This window comes from Grampus griseus (genome assembly GCF_964374135.1).
Source record: "Grampus griseus genome assembly, chromosome: 2".
NCBI classification, from domain to species: domain Eukaryota; kingdom Metazoa; phylum Chordata; class Mammalia; order Artiodactyla; family Delphinidae; genus Grampus; species Grampus griseus.
This window is the reverse complement of record NC_139018.1, coordinates 139468078-139488556: the sequence shown is the minus strand read 5'-3', so window position 1 is coordinate 139488556 and position 20479 is coordinate 139468078. Positions and strand designations below refer to the sequence as shown.

At 42.8% G+C, this 20479-nt stretch overlaps 1 protein-coding gene across 1 annotated transcript in view; it reads left to right on the top strand.

Annotated features, from left to right (window-relative positions):
- The window catches only part of AP3S2 (adaptor related protein complex 3 subunit sigma 2), a 60165-nt gene that overhangs the window by 35772 nt on the left and 3914 nt on the right, over positions 1-20479 (top strand). The window contains exon 5 of the mRNA XM_082647163.1: positions 19591-19698. Within this exon, the coding sequence (XP_082503289.1) occupies positions 19591-19698 (108 nt within the window). The remainder of the gene's footprint in view (positions 1-19590; positions 19699-20479) is intronic.

The following is a 20479-nucleotide window of genomic DNA, read 5'->3' as shown; positions in this document are numbered from 1 at the left end:
ACAAAATTAAAATTCCCTAATAGAATAAATTGCTTCCATATCTGAGAGGCAGGTTCCTCTCTCCTTACAGAGGCTTCCAGTTACCTATCCTTACCTTGATGGCTTTCTGACCTTGGTAAAGTACTGATGTCTGTTGAGAATGTTTTTGTCTTTTTTTCTCTGATTATCAAATAGCAAACATTTATTAATGAGGAGGCCACTGTGTTAGATATGGAGATACAAAGATGGAAAAGACAAATATTCTGTCCTCAAGAGGTTCATGGTGCAACTATAAAGATGGGTCACATAGAGACATTCCTGGGTCTTGGACTAAAGCAACATTTTTGGAGAAGGAGCCTTAAGTTGAATGCAATTTTTTAGGAGGCATGTTGTTATATGAGGGAGCTCTCATTTTGTACTACTTTTTATAGCAGTGATCACAAGCACTGCATTTAGTCAAATATATATAGTATATCTGCATATTGTACTTCATAAAACTAAAATGTATATACATTATTTATACAGAATAACATAGTGCCTAATCGTGAGCTCTTTTATTTAATGATATTTAATCAGAGGTAGAGAAAGAAGAATGGAACTTTAAAGAAATAGCTGTTTCTGGGGCAAGTCTCTGAAATGGAGGAGGGGCAGGATAGATGGTGGCCCATCTATAGCTTTTGCCTGAGAGCCTAGGTCCTAGATATGGAGCATGTTGGGCAGCAGGTGTGACGGCCCCAAGTCAGGTAGCTGGAGAAAACCATTAGCAACTTGAGGTAGAAGATCACTGCCAAGTGAGAAGAGCAGTGAGGTCTGTATGAATTCCTGAGTAGAATACAGTTAGCCCTCTGGATCTGAAGGTTCCACATCTGCAGATTCAGCAGACTGAAAATACTTGGGGGATAAAAATATTCCAGAAAGTTCTAAAAAGCAAAACTTGAATTTGCCATGCTGCCAACTATTTATATAGCGTTCACATTGTATTTGTAACTATTTATGTAACATTTACATTGTATTAAGTATTATAAGTAATCTAGAGATGATTGAAAGTATATGGGAAGATGTACGTAGGTTATATGCAGATAGTGTGCCGTTTTATATAAGGGGCTTAAGCATTCACGGGTTTCAGTATTTGGTGGCAGGGTCCTGGAATCAGCCCCCAACAGATACCATGGGTGGACTGTAATCATTCAAGGGGAGGGTAATCATAGAAAGGGAAATTAATGTTGATTGGGCAGCTGCCAAGTGCCGGGCATTGTGCTAGGTACTTTAAGCCCAGTCATCTTTAATACAGTAGATAGTAACATCCCTGTGTAACAGATCAGCAAGCTGAGGCTTAAAGTGCCTAAAACTTAAACAAACAAACAAACCAAAAAAAACACAAAACATGTTCTTTCCACTCTACTACAGAATTTGAGAATTTAAATGCATGAATATTATAATAAATATGATATGTAAAAATTTACAGAATTTGTTGACTTCTGATTCCAAAACCAGAATTCCAGGAAACCACACAGTAGGAACAAAGGCTAAAGGTATGGCAGGGGGTAGGGAGGAATGGGAACATTAGGGGTGAAGGCCACCGAAGATTGGGAACTTTGCATAAACTGCCGCTAGACAAAGGGTCTGCCAGCTGAGGCATTAGTGGCATTTTGGGCAGTGCAGTTGTTCATTGAACTGTGGATATCCCTGACCCCCTCTACTAAATGCTAGTAGGTCCTCTGCCTGATACATTTCCAAATGCCCTCTGGGGTGGGAGCAGTGCTATCCTAGATGAAGAGCACTGAGTTAGAGTAGGGTGTGTGTATGGGATTAGGCCGAGAGAAGTTTGAAGAAGTAGATAATGGTCAGACTGTGGAGAACCTTGTCCTCTGTTTCTAAGTCCAATGTACACTCCCCAGTGCCCTTTTCACCAAGCAGTTTTGATACTTCCTCATTCTTAAAGCATTCTTTGTTTCTAGTTTTAGGTTTTATCTACCTTTCTGGCCATTTCATCTGGCATTTTGAGCTTCTTACCTCTTAAATGATCCCTCTTCTCTTTTCTTTTAGACACTCTTTTCTTAGGAAATCTCACACAATCCCATGACTTCAGTTATCTTTCTGCTAGTGATTCCTAAAGTACCATCCGAACTCACTTCACTTCAAACTCAGTTATGTCCAAAACTGAATCTCTATCCCCCTGTATTTCCAGACTGACAGTTCTGGAAAGGTTTTAGGAAAACTTCTTGGCATTCCCCTCACTGCCCATAGACTGAAATAGATGTACTTGTCTTGTTTCCACCCGAGCACCTTCAATTACTTTTGCCGTGACATTTAACACAGTGTGTTGTTTTTGCTTATTTGCCTGTTTAAGAGCACACACTCCAGAGCCTGCATGTCTCGGCTTGATTCCCGGCTCTGCCGCTTAAGAACCATATGGCTTGTGCCTTAGGAATTTATGTGTGGACAGGAAATCGTGATAGCACCTAGCTTATATGGTGGATTTGAGCATTAAATATATGGAAAGTGCTTAGGACATAGTAAATATTTATTTCATTCTTTTGTTTGTTTACCCCCCCCCCCGCCACCTCCAGATACTGTTAAGGTAAGGATCAGACTGTCTCGCTCACTACTGTATTTCCAGATATTAGCACAATACTTGGCACATACTGGTTATTCATTGTTGAATTCGTTTGTCCATCTACTACCAGCGAAATAGTTAATCAAAAATTCCTTTCTTCATGAATCTTATATCTACTAGAGGGAGACAAAATAAAACAAATGTTAGGTGGTAATAAGTGCAGGAGAGAAAATAAAGCAGGTTGAGGGGTGGGTAGGTATGGCTTGATATTTTATATAGGGTGCTTAGGAAACGCATCCCTGATAAGATGGCATTTGAGCAAAAACCAGAAGAAAGTAAGAGAAGAGAGATAGATTCTTCCCTGGAGAAGAACATTCCAGGTAAATGGAACAAGTACAAAGGCCTTGGGGCTGGTATAGCCGAATGGAAGTGAGAAAGCGGGGGGAATAATAGGAGATGAGGTAGGGATGGGGAAAGAGGAGCGGAAAAGTCATCACTGCCTCTGGAGAGGGGAGCTAGGTAAGTGTGGGGACTAACTTTTCAAAAATGTTGTACCATGTGCATATACATATATAGCTTCTTTATCACCCTGGGTCTTCTAGGTCCAGTGCACTAAAGAAAGAGTACAGCCCTCTCTTAATGTAAGCTTTATACAGTAAACAGTTTAAATTGCTGTCTCCTGCTCTGAGGCAAAGTCTGAGCTTGAAGCTAGATAAGTTGTAGATTGTCTACACATTATCCCTTCACCTTAGCCTAGGAACTGTGATTAACTCCGGAGTACAAGTGGGAGGGCCAAGGGAGTGTGTGCACAGTAGTGGTAATGGCCCAGAGTACACCTCAGGACACATTTATGAGTCTGAAAGCACATCCATCTAGATTGGGGAAAACAATTTGCTACATTGACATCTTGGTCATTGATGAATCTTTGTGGCCTTATCTGCTTATGACCCCAAGAATTAAGGTCCATATTCTGTAGAGAACAAGTTGCTCCATCTGTTTCTGAAGTTAGCCAGGTCTGTACCGTGAGACATTTTTAGCAGGTTAGGGCAGAGGGATGCCCAGACCCATCCGCCTGCAGTTGAACTCCTGATAGCACTGAAGGGAAGTCATCCTGTCAAAGCCTGGAGTTGAGCACTTCCTGTTTTTTTGCCCAGTCACTATAAAGTGCATCCCTTTAGATTTTCAGAATCAATATATCTGAATTTACCCTAGAAGAATCATGTTAATGTTGTTTAGAAACCTCAGGGAAGGAATGGAAGGTTCCTTGCTGACTGGGCCTGACCCCCTTGGGCTTTAAGACTGCTGCTTCTTTTCCTACCTACAGAATGAGAGAAATGGGCACATTCCACACAGGTCTGTCCCTGGCACCCTGCTGGCTTTCTCTTTTTACATTCATCCTTGGGCACTCGTCTGCTTTGATACAGATGGGCGACAGATCTACATCTCATTCTGACCCAGGCTAAAGGCTTGTGTTTATGGGAGTGTACAGCACCTTTCCATCTGGATGACCTGCCATCACTTCCAACTTAGTGTACACCAAACCGCTCATTTTCTCCTACTTTCCTCACCTCCTCTCTTGCCTACCCCTCACCCACTTACCCACTCAGCTGTGGTCTTCTCTTCTTAACTTTCCTTATTCCGTCAGCGATATCATCTTTCTTCAAGGCATGAAATCTCGGATGTGTACTTTGCTTTCTATTTCCAAGTGGTCGCAAAATGGTATTGGTTCTTCTTTCAGGGTCCGCTTCAGTCCCACCTCTGCCTTTCCTTCTCTTTTCCTTTCCCCTTTCCTTTCCTTTTCCTTCCTGGGTAACTAATATATCAGCTCTAGGTAACTACAGCAGCTATATCCAGTATTTCTCCCAACCTTTTTCACTCAGTCTAATCTTCCATAGAAAACATTTCTCCCATTTTCCCTTCAGTCTACATTCTTCCTTCTGACCTCAAAGGATCTCTGGATTGTGGATCCTCTTGTCCCTCAGGCTGTCTCTGCTTTGGAACGGAGACCCCTCAGGCCAATCAGACAGTCTTCCTCTGTTTTTCATACATACCTTGTCAATTCCCACTTCTTTGCCTTTGCCTATGCCTTGTCTCCACCCTGAAATACCCTCATCTTCTCCCTAACAAGCTTTCAAGATTTCAGCACCCAGCTCAAGTTTTACATTTGATGAAGTCTTCTCTGAACTCCAGTATTGTAGGTCTCCAAGTTATTTGTCTTCTTACTCTTGCTTTAAAGTTTTTATTCCTAATTGTTTCCAATAGGTTTTAAACTCTTGGAATAGTGTCAATATGTAATAGTTTGTTAGTTATCTGAACAGTACAGGGCACTCAAATATAGTTGGTAGTTAATTGTTGCAGTTGATTGGTTGTCCAAATTTTGTGTGGTTTTTAAATTTTTTTAATTTTCAAAGCACTTTTCAGATATAATGTCTGATTAACACAGCTAGAGGCCTTTTTTTTTTTTTTTTTTTTTGCCGTATGCGGGCCTCTCACAGTTGTGGCCTCTCCCGTTGTGGAGCGCAGGCTCAGCGGCCATGGCTCACGGGCCCAGCCACTCCGCGGCATGTGGGATCTTCCTGGACCGGAGCACGAACCCGTGTCCCCTGCATCAGCAGGCAGGCGGACTCTCAACCACTGCGCCACCAGGGAAGCCCTAGAGGCCTATTTTTAAAAACTAGATTCTAATTAGACCTCAACTTTCAAGGTTATGAGCTGTGTACACCCACTAGTTTCAGGGCATACATCAGTCTATCACTTAGCTTTGCCTTTGCTCCCTTGGGAGATAACATCTGGGTGGACTCAGGAGGAGCCCTGTGTTCCTTGAGTGGGATTCTGCCTGAATTGGCTTCATGGGTTCTGGCTCTACTAGATTCTAACTTTGTGACTTAGTCATCCCTCCTAAAGACCTCCTTGTGCCTCAGTTTCTTCAGTTGTAAAACAGGGATGATACCATATTTAATTGATTCTTAGACTCCCTTTTTTGGTAATATTTATAACTTTACATATCAAATCCAGATTTGTCTTACAGTCAATGGCATTTCACAGTTTAATTAGCATTTCAACATTTTCCTTTTTAGTGATACATAAAATAATGGTGTGATTTATAATCAAAGAGTCTTGGCATCTACCATTCACGGTTATTTTTTTATTTTTTATTTTTTTTGCAGTATGCGGGCCTCTCACCGCTGTGGCCCCTCCCACTGCGGAGCACAGGCTCTGGACGCGCAGGCTCAGCGGCCTTGGCTCACGGGCCCAGCCGCTCCGCGGCATGCATTCACGGTTATTTTGAGGATTGGAGTTAATGGGTAACTGCTTAGCTCAATAAATGATGATTTTTGTCTTTATTTTTACTTTTTTCCTACAGTTCTCTCTGCCTTCAATATTACCCCCTTAACTTCACCCTTTACACACCTGCCTAATGACATATTAAAAGTGTGTTTTTGACTAACTCCCTCATTTGAATTTTTCAGTGGCTCTGTATCCCCCCATAGCAGTGATTCTTCTTCTTCTTTTTTTTTTTTTTCTTTTTTGCGGTACGCGGGCCTCTCACTGTTGTGGCCTCTCCTGTTGCGGAGCACAGGCTCCGGACGCGCAGGCTCAGCGGCCATGGCTCACGGGCCCAGCTGCTCCGCGGCATGTGGGATCTTCCCGGACCGGGGCATGAACCCGTGTCCCCTGCATCGGCAGGCGGACTCTCAACCACTGCGCCACCAGGGAAGCCCTATTTCCTGCATCATTTTATTTTATCTTTAAATAGGTATGTCAGGTAAGAACTCTTGTTCTCCCCATTTTACAGATGGAGAAACTGAGCTTTAGAGCTAGGATGCCTCAGTTTCTCCAAAGTCTCACAACTAGTAAGTGGCAGAGACAGAATTCAGACCCTGGACTCTGATTTCAGAGCCTGCACTCTCCACACAGCTATACTCCCTTAGTGTCCTCTCCTGCTTTAGCATCCTCAATGTGGTAAGAATGTATTAAGCTCATGTTTTGTTAACAGATAACCAGCCAGAGAGAGGATAAAATTCAAGAGAACAAAGCCTGGACCATTTTCTTTAAAAAGTGTTGTGCTTAGCATTTGGGACCAATATTGCAAACAGGCAGGAAATGAGGGAGGATGAAACAGTAGACAAAAAAGAAAGTCCTGCTAGAACATTTTTAAAAAATTACTTCACAGAGAACTCTGACTCATTATAGGAATTTTTTTTTTTAAGGAAGGAGTAAAATGCAATGAGTATACTTGGCTACAGTCAACAATACATACTCAAGAGCACAAAACAGGACTTCCCTGGTGGCGCAGTGGTTAAGAATCTGCCTGCCAATGCAGGGGACACGGGTTTGAGCCCTGGTCTTGGAGGATCCCACATGCCACGGAGCATGTCCATGCACCACAACTACTGAGCCTGTGCTCTAGAGCCCGTGAGCCACAACTGCTGAGCCCGTGTGCCACAACTACTGAATCCTGTGTGCCTAGAGCCCATGCTCCACAACAAGAGAAGCCACCACAATGAGAAGCCCGCACACCACAACGAAGAGTAGCCCCCGCTCGCCGCAACTAGAGAAAGCCCACACGCAGCAACAAAGACCCAATGCAGCCAAAAATAAATAAATAAATAAATTTATTTTTTAAAAGAGCACAAAACATAAAACCAGCAAGTGAGTAATCCTTTTTAAAGAAGAAGAATTATTCGGAGAGCATAAAGAATAGTTTTTTGTTTTGTTTTGTTTGGAGACTTTACCATGATTTTTTTCTTTTTTCTTTTTTAATTTTATTTATTTTTTGGCTACATTGGTCTTCGTTGCTGTGCATGGGCTTTCTCTAGTTGTAGCAAGTGGGGGCTACTCTTCATTGCGCTGCGTGGGCTTCTCATTGCAGAGGCTTCTCTTGTTGCAGAGCATGGGCCCTAGGCACGTGGGCTTCAGTAGTTGCAGCATGTGGGCTCAGTAGTTGCAGCGTGCAAGCTCTAGGGCACACGGGCTTCAGTAGTTGTGGTGTGCAGGCTCAGTAGTTGAGGTGTGTGGGCTCTAGGGCTCAGGCTCAGTAGTTGTGGCGCATGGCCTTGGTTGCTCCACGGCATGTGGGATCTGCCTGGACCAGGGATAAAACCCATGTCCCCTGCATTGTCAAGCAGATTCTTAACCACTGCACCACCAGGGAATTCCCTGAAGAATAGTTAATGAGTTACTGAGTGATTTGCCATTTCCCTTGCCTGGATAGCTTCTCTTCCATTTACTGGTTAGTTTAAGGCCCAGCCTTGTCTAAAATTCCACAGCATTTTGTACTTGGGTCACAGTCTTCCTTTTATTATAGTTAATTCCATGCATGTTTTATCTTCCCTCCTTGACTAAGCCCTTTGAGGCCAGGGTCCAAATCTTATCTTCATTTCTTCCTTCCGGCTTTAACATTCTGTGATGTTAAGCATATTTAAAGACAGATATTGATGGGACTTTGCTGGTAGTCCAGTGGTTATGATTCAGCACTTCCAGTGCAGGGGTCACGGGTTCTGTCCCTGGTCAGGGAGCTAAAATCCACATGCCGTGCTGCGCGGCCAAGGAAATATTAAAAAAAATAAAAATAAAATAAAAATAGACATTGTTACAGATCACATTCTTTTAGTGAAAATGAGTGAATACTTGAACGTAATACATTATCTTGTTTGTGGGGGTACAGTGGGCTCACATATACATACTTAGTATATACAGATTCATCTCTAACCATTTGGCAAGAAGAAAGAGAATTAAATTCTAAATACAGAATGATTCTGTCCACAATTCTACTCCCTTAGTCTGTGCCTGGAATGAGTGTGAGAGGGAAGATTTGAATCCTCTCTTCTTTGCCTCTCCTCTCATGTGCCTGTCATGTGCCTCCCATGAGCATCTTACTGTGTTTAGAGTGATTTTAATCCTTAAAGATACAATACAGATTTTCAATCTGTGTGGTCCCTAAACAACAAGCCAGCCACTTTATCTAGTACTTAACTGAGGACAAAAAAAAGTAATCAAGAGGAAAGACTAGCCAGGTTGGACTGCATTGGTGATTTAAGGGATTTTGGCTATGCATAGTTTCCATCTTACTTGGTGACTTTAGAACTTAAACCTTATATAAGATGAGATTCCACTATTTTCTCATTTTTTCATTGTGTGATCATGTGAGTGAAAGAGAAAGACAGAAAATCAAGGGCTAGGGATTGGGTCTTATGGAATTTCATGACAAGACGTCTGGAGAAAACTGTGGAAAACGTCTAGTCTAAAAACCAAGGAAGGTCATGAAAGTGGTTCAGGAGACACTAATAGCAAGGAAAAGAGAAAAACAGAACTTTACAAAGCAGATTGCTTTCTTTGCCTGCTCTCTTTACTTTAGCAGAGCATACCAGGTTTCTGGAAGGCATTTTTATGCCCTCTTCCCCTTTTCATTTCTTTCTAAAATGGGTAATATGGGAACTAGAGACTTACTTTGGAAAAAATGACTCTCAGATGATTTTCTCTTCCCCTATCAGTACTGAGTCCACTTGGAGCATCCTCCTATCCTTTGGCCTATTAATAGCCACCACACCCTCTAGCATAGACAAAGAGATGATGCATACCCCATCCCACCAAGAATCTCTTCCCTCCTTACTCTCTGGAGGCCTTTCCTCGGAACTGATGAAACCAACCAAGCTTTTTGACTTGGGGTAGAAAAAGTTATTAGCACTTAGATTTTATATAGTAGACTAGATATTTTATTAGTGATTAACAGTTCTTTTTTAAAACTTGAATGTTGCAATATTGGCATCCTCCTGTTCCAGTACAAGCACTGTGACCATGCTCTTTTGTATTTGATGAGCATTTTATTGTCTTCTCTGTGGTAATAGTTGTTTTTTTTTTTTTTTTTTTGCGGTATGTGGGCCTCTCACTGCTGTGGCCTCTCCCGCTGCGGAGCGCAGGCTCAGCGGCCATGGCTCACGGGCCCAGCAGCTCCGCGGCATGTGGGATCTTCCCGGACCGGGGCACGAACCTGTGTCCCCTGCATCGGCAGGCGGACTCTCAACCACTGCGCCACAAGGGAAGCCCCGTAATAGTTGCTTTAAGAAAGATATGAGGGACTTCCCTGGTGGCGCAGTGGTTAAGAATCTGCCTGCCAATGCAGGGGACACGGGTTCGAGCCCTGGTCCGGGAAGATCCCACATGCTACGGAGCAATGAAGCCCATGTGCCACAACTACTGAGCCTGCACTCTAGAGCCACGAGCCGCAACTACTGAGCCCGTGTGCCACAGCTGCTGAAGCCCGCGTGCCTAGAGTCTGCTCTGCAACAAGAGAAGCCACCACAATGAGAAGCCCGCACACTGCAACCAAGAGTAGCCCCCACTCGCCACAACTAGAAAAAAAAAAAAAAAGCCCGTGCATAGCAATGAAGACCCAACGCAGCCAAATAAAAATAAAAAATAAAAATAATAAAAATAAAAAAAGATATGAGAGTATGGATACGAAGTGGGAATGTGAGCCCTTGTCTTGTGTGATACAGCAGGCTTTCATCCTCCAATGCAGAATACCTGGAGAGGGATTGATCTAGTTTAGAGATTTCTGTGGATATGATTGAGCTTGGAGTGTGGTGAGTGTTGACATGTCACTATCCTTTCTGCCCGTGGAGTTCCGCTAGATGGGTTCCTGCCATCCCAATATAGAACTGCATTTTACTATAGAAACAGTATTATTCATGGTACTTAGTTGTAGATGCAGGGGTGCTTTATGGTATCACATTCTAGGTAACATGGATTTGAGTCAGCTTTTGTGTCCTGCTTGCATGAGAACCTTATTTATTATAAATATAGAAAAATACACTGTAACTTTAATATTTAAAAATAAACTTTTGGAACATAGCCAGCAATGTCTGGAGACTGTATTTTTACTGGAGGAAAAAGAGTGATGTTTGTTATCTTCAGGCTCCAGGTCAGTTTGCTTTTAGTGATTGCTGGAGGACAGAGGGAACGAAAAGTGCCCAGTGAACTGAGAAGCTATCTTGAGACTGAAAGACAAGACAGGCAGCTCTATATAATCGATGGATCAGTTTATTATAGGGTAATTCACTCACAGGGTGGGATCAGGCAGTGATCTGGAAGCATTTGCAGCTACACTCCACACTACCGAGGGGCCCTTGGGACAGTTTCATAGTTAACCTAGTGTAGGGGGGTATGTGCTTGGAAATGGGACATGCATTCCTAAGTCAAGATTTATGAATGGGTTACTAGTCTAATGGGTAACCAGGTATATGTCAGCAAAGGTCTTCATCGTTGTTTGGGAACTAACAGAGCATAGAGGCCACCTGGTCAGAATGATTATTAAACAATATCTATTACATACCAATCCCCTGACAACAGAGAAGTGATTACTGCACAGTACAGTCCCGGGTAGGATCAGCAGAAGGACAGGAGGAACTGTATGTGCCCAAGATGGCATCAGTTATGCTAACAGCCATAGACAGTGATGGCTTCTGTTGACCTGGGATTGGATTCAGAACTTTTTTATCTTCAGTGAGAAACATAACCAAGGATGAACTTTTGAAGATCCTGGAATCCTCTATTCTTGGACAGGTTTGTTGAAACTGACTTGTCTCCACCCCCTGTAGTTCCAGAGCTGTGTCCCTAAGGAGCACCTCTGTCCTTGAAGTGACACTTTTATTTTCCCTTTTAGACTGTATCAATCCTGACACGAAACGAGCAAGCTCATTTTAACCCACTTTTATCTGTGGAGGTTAACTCTTGTGTCCCAGGCAGTTAGAGTGTTCTTCTCAGTGCCAGAATGGGAAGCCAGGCCAACTCAAAAGGCCTGTGTCTCCTCAAAATCAGAACTTGTGAACCAGATGAGCCTCTTTCATCCATGCAGCCAGATTTATGAAGTACCGCTGTTACGAAGCACAGTGCTTGGCACTGGAGACCCAGAGAAGAATATGACAGATTTTGCCTTCAAGGAAAATCATGGTGGAGGAGAAGAACAGACAAGTGAAAAATATGACAGTGCACTGAATTGAGTGCCTCAGGAGAGATGCATACTAGGCACAGCAGTATCACTGAGAAGAGGGTGATTATCTTAGCCTAGAGAGGTCCTTAGTCTTTCTTGAATTTACTCGGCCCAAGTCTTAAGTATTCATCACCTCAAATCTTGGAAGAATGGTTTTGCAGTCTCTGATTTTTACAGAACTGCTTAACAGGATCAGCATGAAGAATGGTAGAAGGTAGTGAGGGTTAGTATTAGCAATTCTCAGCAGAGTCATCAGCATTACAAGCCCTTGTTCAATTAGAGAAGTGCTTTCTTTCCATCAGGAAGTCCCAGCAGGTTAAACAGTCATTTAACTCTCTCCTTCGATGCTTCCCAGTGTTATTTTCACCTTTCTGTGCATTTTCACAGTGGAACTGCTTACCAAGCCTTTGTTGGCACAGAACCTCTGATTCAAGCTCTTCAGAACAGGAGAGTCACACCTTCCAGGAGTCCCAAAGCTGTACCTAAGCTCTATTGAATGCTCAACATGCACCAGATTTATTCTTATTTCATCTGTTAGTAAACTGGGTCACAGGAACACTTCCTGAGGGAGCCCAGGGTACAAACTTATAGGTCTCTATCCTGATCAGGACATTTCATATTGCCTCTAGGGAATGAGATGGGGAAGGTCTCAAACAGTTAGCTTATACTGACAAAAAAGAATACAGGGGCCACATTGGATGCCCAGTGGATCCAGTTATAGAAGCAAGTACCTTCAACAGAGGGAGGATGATGTGACAGCTTCCTGGAAAAGAAAAATGAAGGAGACAGATGTCCAGATGTGTGGGGAGGAGAGAATAGAGTCTCGATAGCAGGTTAGATTGCCTTCAGAGGAATAGACATCTTGACTGGTAATCATTCCTACTTTTGGACTGTTTTGAGGGTTGTTGTTTTTCTCTTTAATTAATTTACTTTTTAAATTTTGGCTGCGCCAGGTCTTAGTTGCGGCATGTGGGATCTTTCTTGTGGCATGCGGACTTCTTAGTTGTGGCATGCATGTGGGATCTAATTCCCCGATCAGGGATCGAATCCAGGCCCCCTGCATTGGGAGTGCAGAGTTTTACCCACTGGACCACCAGGGAAGTCCCTTTAAGGGGTTTTAAGAGACAGAATTATAAATACCAACTTTCACTCATTAAAGTGTGGCCATAAATTTATGTATCTTGATCTTGTAAAACACAGTTTCCAACCAGCATTTTACCTGTTAACATTTCAGATTCATCACCCAAAGTATTTCCTCTGTTGCCTTCCCCTCACATCAAGATAACTTATTTGTTTATTAGGGTTATCTTAATCTTTTTATTCAGATTAAACTCTTCCCTGTTGTGATTACTCTTGGGTCAAATTACCAGGGGATTTGCCAGGAACTAAGAAATCAGTAGCACTTTTGTTTAAACACTTCTGAATGAATTTTGCTAGAGAGCTATGAATTACTATTACTTGATAATTGATATTTGTTCAGTGCACACTGCGTTAAGCTGGGTTTAGGGCTCTTGAGGACCTTTACCTCTTTGCTATCTTCTATTCTTGTGGTTTTTATTGCTACCTACATGACTCAGGTTTCAGATTTCTTTTTCCCCCATATCAGTTGGTTTGTTGGTTTGATCCTTTAACCCTCAGTGTTCTCTGAGGTACTTACCTACATTTCTGCTAGCATCCTTAAGATCAGTCCATCAGTCAGCTCCTGTCATTTAACAGAACCATTCTTTGTGATCTCTTTTTTCTAGGTTGTTTTTTTTTTTCAGTACGCGGGCCTGTCACTGTTGTGGTCTCTCCCGTTGCGGAGCACAGGCTCCGGACGCGCAGGCTCAGCGGCCATGGCTCACGGGCCCAGCCGCTCCGCAGCATGTGGGATCCTCCTGGACCGGGGCACGAGCCCGTGTCCTCTGCATCGGCAGGCAGACTCTCAACCACTGCGCCACCAGGGAAGCCCTTTTTTCTAGTTTTTTAAGTACATGAGTTTGGTATTGATTCTTGGCTGCCTTCTCCCCACACTCATGCTTGGCAACCTCCAGCTTTCTCAAGGCCCCTCTATCTCCACTCAAAGAAATGTCACCCATCTTACATGGTCCACTTCATAGTCAGTGGAAGGAAGTCTTCACTGACTTGTCAGGTTAACATGGGCAGCTGGTGAGCTAATCCCTAGTTGCTCATCCTTTGCTCATTTACACTGCACGAGTCACTGTGCTTACCAAAGGTCAGTTGTGATTGTTTCAGACCTGTTGATGCTAGTTATATTGGTATTGTAAATAAGTAACTTAATTAATAATATACAACTAAACCATGAGTGAGGAAAGAGACTTGTTCTATGAAAACTTAACTTGCTTTGGAAAGGCAAAGTAACTTGCATTGGAAAGGCAAGTTACTTAAAAAAGGAAATGAAGTTGAATTAGGTTTGGACAGGATAACTGTAGGAGACTAGAGGTGGAGGACTCTTAAAATCTAGAAAAATTCTGTGCTTCCTGTTTCACAGGAGTCTGAGTTCTCCCTCTCCTTTAGAGAAACTGGAAATTGTGGATGATACATTATGAGTGAATTTTATACAAGAAAAAAGGCATAGATCTCTCGCTAGCAGAAAAGATCTTTTGGGCTCTACATCAAAAATTTGATGGCTCTCAAGGTAGTGTTTGTAGCAGATGATTATGGGCTTGGACATTGGGGAAAAAGTCACAATAAAAGTCAAAATAACTTATCTTTATTACATGAGTTGTCGGTTTTAAATGCTATCCATTGAGGGTAAGGAAAACAGTGTTATTATTCTGCCTCCCTCTTTTTTTCCCCCCGTCTTCCTAATTTTTGGCTAGCTGTAGCTTTCTACATTGTCAAAACATATAGCATGGGCATTCTGTTGTCACTCTAATCCCATTTGTCTTAGTCCTACCATTAAGGGGATTCAGTGCTAACCGCCAGTCTTTCTGCCACGATTTTTCCAGTCACCTCTTGTTTAGCAGAAGTGTTTTCTTCTGTAGATTCCTCAAAAAAGACTCATGGGAACAATATTTCCTATTCTGTTACTCTTGATTGACAGTCACCTAGGTGTAAAATTCTTGGGTTACCCTTTGTCTCCTTGGGAAGTTTTGTAAGTATTGCTCCTTTTTCTGCTAGCATTGAATTTTACCGTTGAAATTTTCAAGATTTTGTCCCTCTTTTAAGTGATTTGATCTTTTTGCCTGGTTGCAGAAATTGAGAAATCTTACCTTCAAAGTCTGTCTTGGCACTGACTGTTCTGGGTCAGTTTTTCCCTGCGATACAATGTGCCCTTTCAAGAACATCTTGAATTATATTTTTACATCATCTTTATGAACTGAGTCTTTACATATTTGTTCTGTTTCTATGTTACAGTTTTCTTTTATGCATATGTTATATCTCCTTTGCTGTCTTCTGTAACTCATTTTCTCCTTATTCCTTTTAATTCTTTTTTCATTTCATTTTAGTTGCTTCTTAAAAATTTCTCCCCTTTTTGTTCCTCCCTATATTTTCAGCAGTCTCTCCTGCCTTTTCTTCCTTCCAGTTTCATCTTCTTTTCTGTATGTTTTTTCCCTTCCACTTATGTCTTCTCTTCTTCTTGTCTCCCTGCCTCTCCCATAAACTCTTGCACTTCTGCTTTGAGCTCTTGCTTCATAGTTTTTTTTTTTTTCAGTTTTGTAAAGTATTTTATTACATTTTATCTGCTGTATCACAGCATTTTTCTGGTGTGTAGTCTTAGTCTTCCCTTTGGGTTTCCTATTTTTTTCTTGTTTCATCTTTATATAGATCCTGTGCAGATTTCATTTTTATAACTCATCTTTAAATAGGTGAGTTTTTCAGGAACCAGCTATTTGCAGGATGCTTGTTTAGGGGAGGTCCCAAGTCTGTGTTCCAGGCTGGCTGCAGTTGTTCTCATGATTTCAGGTTCCGGGTGAGTTCCTTTACCCTTTATTTCTACCTAGCCAAGAGAGGTGGGTGTCTGCAATTTTTCCACCATGCAAAGGCTATCTTCTCCGCTGCCACAGAGACTGGCTCTGTGAGGCAAATAGAGCTTGTTTGGGTGGTTTCTCATTTAGCCCCAACTCCAGGTCCAAGGAAGTTCCTGTCTTCCAAAAACAAGGAATCTGTTTGGTCCCAGAGGGTGTGTTCTTTACCTACAAAAAGTATATTTTTGCAGATCTTCCTGAGCTCTCCAGCTCCCGTGTCCTCTCTCAGTAGCATCCTTTCTTCTTCTCAAAAGGAAAAGAGCCCTTGCTTGAGCTCCCTGCTTTTGACAGCTTTTACACCTATTGGTGCCTGGGATTGTGGTTATCTCCTTTTTTTTTTAATGTATTTATTTATTTTTTAATTTTTGGCTGTGTTGGATCTTTGTTGCTGTGCGCAAGCTTTCTCTAGTTGCGGCGAGCGGGGGCTACTCTTCGTTGTAGTGTGCGGACTTCTCATTGTCGTGGCTTCTCTTGTTGCAGAGCACAGGTTCTAGGCGCATGGGCTTCAGCAGTTGTGGCATGCGGGCTCTAGAGCGCAGGCTAAGTAGTTGTGGCACATGGGCTTAGTTGCTCCTCGGCATGTGGGATCTTCCCGGACCAGAGCTCGAACCCGTGTCCCCTGCATTGGCAGGCGGATTCTTAACCACTGTGCCACCAGGGAAGCCCTGTGGTTATCTTCTAATTTTGTTGAAAATGGAGTTTGCATTTTTATTTATTTCTCCTTTTTTGCACTTGAAACACATTTTGAATAGCATTTAAAAATTATGACTTCATGATGCAGTGTTCAAATCAAAAGTCTTAACTGACATTATCTATTAACCAACTGCTGGTCCCCATGATATCCTCTGTTAGGCCTTTTACTACACCTTCTCCATAAAGCCTCCACCACCACACTGTCATCCATCTTTTAAGCACCTGAAGCCCACGGAAGATGCTTCACTGAAGATGCTTTTCAGACTTATGAAAAGCCTTTTATTGGGCTTCCCTGGTGGCGCAGTGGTTGAGAGTCCGCCTGCTGATGCAGGGGATGCGGGTTTGTGCCCCGGTCCAGGAAGATCCCACATGCCACGGAATGGCTAGGCCCGTGAGCCATGGCTGCTGAGCCTGCGCATCCAGAGCCTGTGCTCTGCAACGGGAGAGGCCACAACAGTGAGAGGCCCGCGTACAGCAAAAAAAAAAAAAAACAACCTTTTATTCATTCAACATGCCTACTCCACACTGGGCATTGTTCTAGGCCTTGGGGATAAAGCATGGAAGACTTTCTACTAGACCTTTGACACACCCTGTTCAGATGAAGAGGGTGGAAGACTTAGTTTGGGATTTTGAGGAGGGAGTATGGTGGAAAGGGTAGAACATGAGCTCTGGAGTCAGACAGACCTAGATTCAGTGATCAGTTCTGCTACTAAATATGTGACATTGGGATAGTTTATTGACTTTTCCATGTATCGTTTTACCTCAGATGGATGTTATAAAATTAAAATAAGTTACGTATAAAGTGCTCAGCACATAGTAGATGCTCAACAAGTACTACTTCCCCCATGAAAAAGGGGTTCATTAAACAAAGGGAATAAATACTAGGAGTACTGGTATAGAGACCTATTTTTTAAAATTGTGGTAACATTTACATAACAAAGTTTACTGTCTTCATTTTTAAATGTACTGTTCAGTAGTGTTAAATGTGTTCACATTTTTGTGCAGCCCATCTCCAGAGCTCTTCATCTTGCAAAACTGAAACTCTATACCCATTAAACAGCACTCTCCGTTCCCTCCTCCCCTCAGTCCCTGGCAACCACCGTTCTACTTTCTGCCTCTATGATTTTGACTACTAGGTACCTTATATAAATGGAATTATACTATATTTGTCCTTTTATGTCTGGCTTATTTCACTTAGCATAATATCCTCAAGGTTCATCCATGTTGTAGCATGTTTCAGAATTTTCTGAATAATATTCCATCGCATGTATATTCCACATTTTGTTTATCTGTTCATCCATTGATGGACACTTGGGTTGCTTCCTACTTTTGGCTATTGTGAATAATGCTGCTATGAAGATAGGTATAAAAATATCTCTTTGAATCCTTCTTTTCAATTCTTTTGGGTATAAACCCAGAAGTAATATGGTAATTCTATTTTTAATTTTTTAAGGAAACACAATACTATTTTTGGAAGCCTATTTCTTGATGGGGAAGTATAAACAGTGTAGTCCCCCAGGGCATAATTTTAAGACCAGTCTTGTTTAACATTTTGTAAATTATCTGTATATGAGAGTTTCACTATTAAATTGCCATTGCATATAGATAATGAAATAGTTCATATTGTGTAAAATTTTAAAACACCTCATGTGAGTGTATATGTAGACATAAAAGTGGTTAATAAGGCTTAATTAATGTAAGCAAACATATTTTATTTGTATTTGAATGTATGCTTTATTACACTCCCTCCTCGAGGTCAGAAGAAATACCCTAGTTACATCTGTTAGTGTATTTCCCTCACTTACTATGGGCAAAATATGGAGAACTGATGTGTCAGAAAACTTCATGTGTCAAAAATACACGTGCACAAACTTGCAGAGATGTCTTTTTTCTTGACTGTCCATAGCCTGTGGAGTATATTGGCCCTCAAATCCTCCATAGTTTAGTCTGGACTTTACGCCAATAGGGTCTCAGCTGAAGACAGTTTTTTCCCCCAGAGATATTTGATCATGTGTGGAGACGTTTTTGTTGTCACAGGTGAAGGAGTGCTACTGGAATCTAGTGCGCAGAGCCAGGGATACTGCTAAACATGCTGCGATGCACGGGACAGCTCCCCACAATAGAAAACCCTCCAGCCCCAGATGGCAATAGTGCCCAAGTTGAGAGACCTTGCCTTAGACCCAAACTACCTTCTCAGCATCATCCTCAGCCTCTCTTTTGCATAAACCTGACCTTCTAGCCAGACCCAGGTGCTCCTCAGACCATACACCAGCTGAATTGCTTCCTCCAGTGCCTTTCACCTGAAATCCTCCTCCCTGCTTCTCTGATGGCGGACCCAGCTTCAGTTCTCTCACTGTCTCGGTGAAACTGGCTCTGGTCTCTCTAGCCACTGCTCTCTTCCTTCTCTGACCTCCTGTAGGACTATCCCACTAATCTGGCAATTGGTTAACAATACAAAGTGGTACTTGCTCTCTTTCCAACTTAATTGAAAGTGCTTTGAAGGCCATGTCGATAGGACTTGATTTGAAATATGAAGTACCACCCCTTACATACCCCAGTGGGCACCTTGACCCACCTGGGGCTTCCCATGGCAGCTTTCCTGCCACTGTGGGATAGAGTGGTTTAGTCAGCGCAATAGTCGGCTGTCACAGCAGTCTGAGACTCAGCTTTGTTGGGAGAAGTACTAGCTAGATGGAAGGCCCACGTGTGAGCCTCATGACCAAAAAAGTATTCACCCTGAACATGGTTTCTTATCTAAAGCTGGAAGATATGGGATGAGGACGGGTGCCAAGAAACGGGCCTGTTTTGCCTCCAGCAGAGCACAGACTGGAGGATCTTATGAAGCCTGGGGGATAACATATTTCACATGGAAATGTGCGTGGACAGGAATTGTTCTGTCATAGCTGGACTGACTTAATGCCAGTCGGTGTTTATGATGATAACACTAGTAATGAAAGGCATCATTATTTTTTTAGAACCCAATGTGTGCGAGGCACCGGGTAGGTGCTTCACACAGGTTGTCTCCTTCAGCTCTCACCACAATCCTGGAAGGAAGCTGAAGCACTGAAAGGATGATTTGCCCAAGGTCACCCAGCTAATAACAAAGAGCAGAGCTGAAATTTAAACACAGTCTAACTTCAAATGAAGCCTGTGCTCTCAGCCACCACCTTGTGTGTAGCCAGGCCCTTCTGCACTGCTTTTGAAAGAGATTTGTGTCTTGATATGCCGGGATGTGGGGGGGAATCCCCTGTGGTCTCTGAGACATTTGTTGTGAATCAGGTGCCAGTGTCAAGTATGACCACCCTGCTGCTACAAGAAAGCCCACAAGGTTTCCTTTGGGTCCACACTGTCACTCCCACAAAGGGCTCTAACCCTTCTTATTTTTGTTTCCCCTTCAGGTGCACTACATTCTTCAGGAGGTGGTGATGGGTGGGATGGTGTTGGAAACAAACATGAATGAAATTGTGGCTCAGATTGAAGCTCAGAACAGGCTGGAGAAATCTGAGGTGAGATGCAGCTGTAATTTTGCCCTGGCTGGTTAGAGAAGACGTGGGCAGAAGGAGGAATGGCTAATGTGTGGGTTTGGGTTGCTGTGGATCCTTAGCAGGGTTTTCTACTCATCCTCTTTCTTCCTTGAGTCTGTCGAAACTCATTGGTTTGAAGGCCAGCCATGAAGATTAAAAAGGTAAGAAAAAGGCTAAAAGTGTGAATGTAAAAGCCAGGTGGCACGGGAAGGCAAACAGCTTCTGGCTTGGGAGGTTATGGCCAATGTTTGTGGTTTCTAATTCCTCCTTCAAAGCCACGTGTTCCCTGGAGGGACCCAGAATCCCCTTCTCTGATTCCAGTGTGGTTTCTTAAGTTTGTGTGCCTATGAGTGGTCTCCCAGCAGGCACTTCTCGTGGTTTCAGACCTCAGAGTTGCCAATTTCCTTATTTCCAGTTAGCCTTATAAAAAGCTACAGTAGAGTTTGGGCTGAGTTTGAAAATAGCATACCCCAGGTCCACCCCCACATAGTGCTGAGTTTGATACAAATGCTCACAGTAAATTTCCATCCTTTTCCCCTGAGGTCTCTCCGTCACCTTCATCAGCCTTACCAGGGAGTAGAGGTTACAGGCATACACCTTCACACGTGGCAGAACAAGCAGAACAAATTACCTCTTCAATTATCTGAGTGTCTTAAAGAGCTTCATTGCTTTGTGTAACGGAACTTGATCTTGCGAAACCAGGAATGCTTCCTGTGAGGACTGGCAGTCCTGCTGAAGAAGCTTTTCCAGACCACAGCTATTG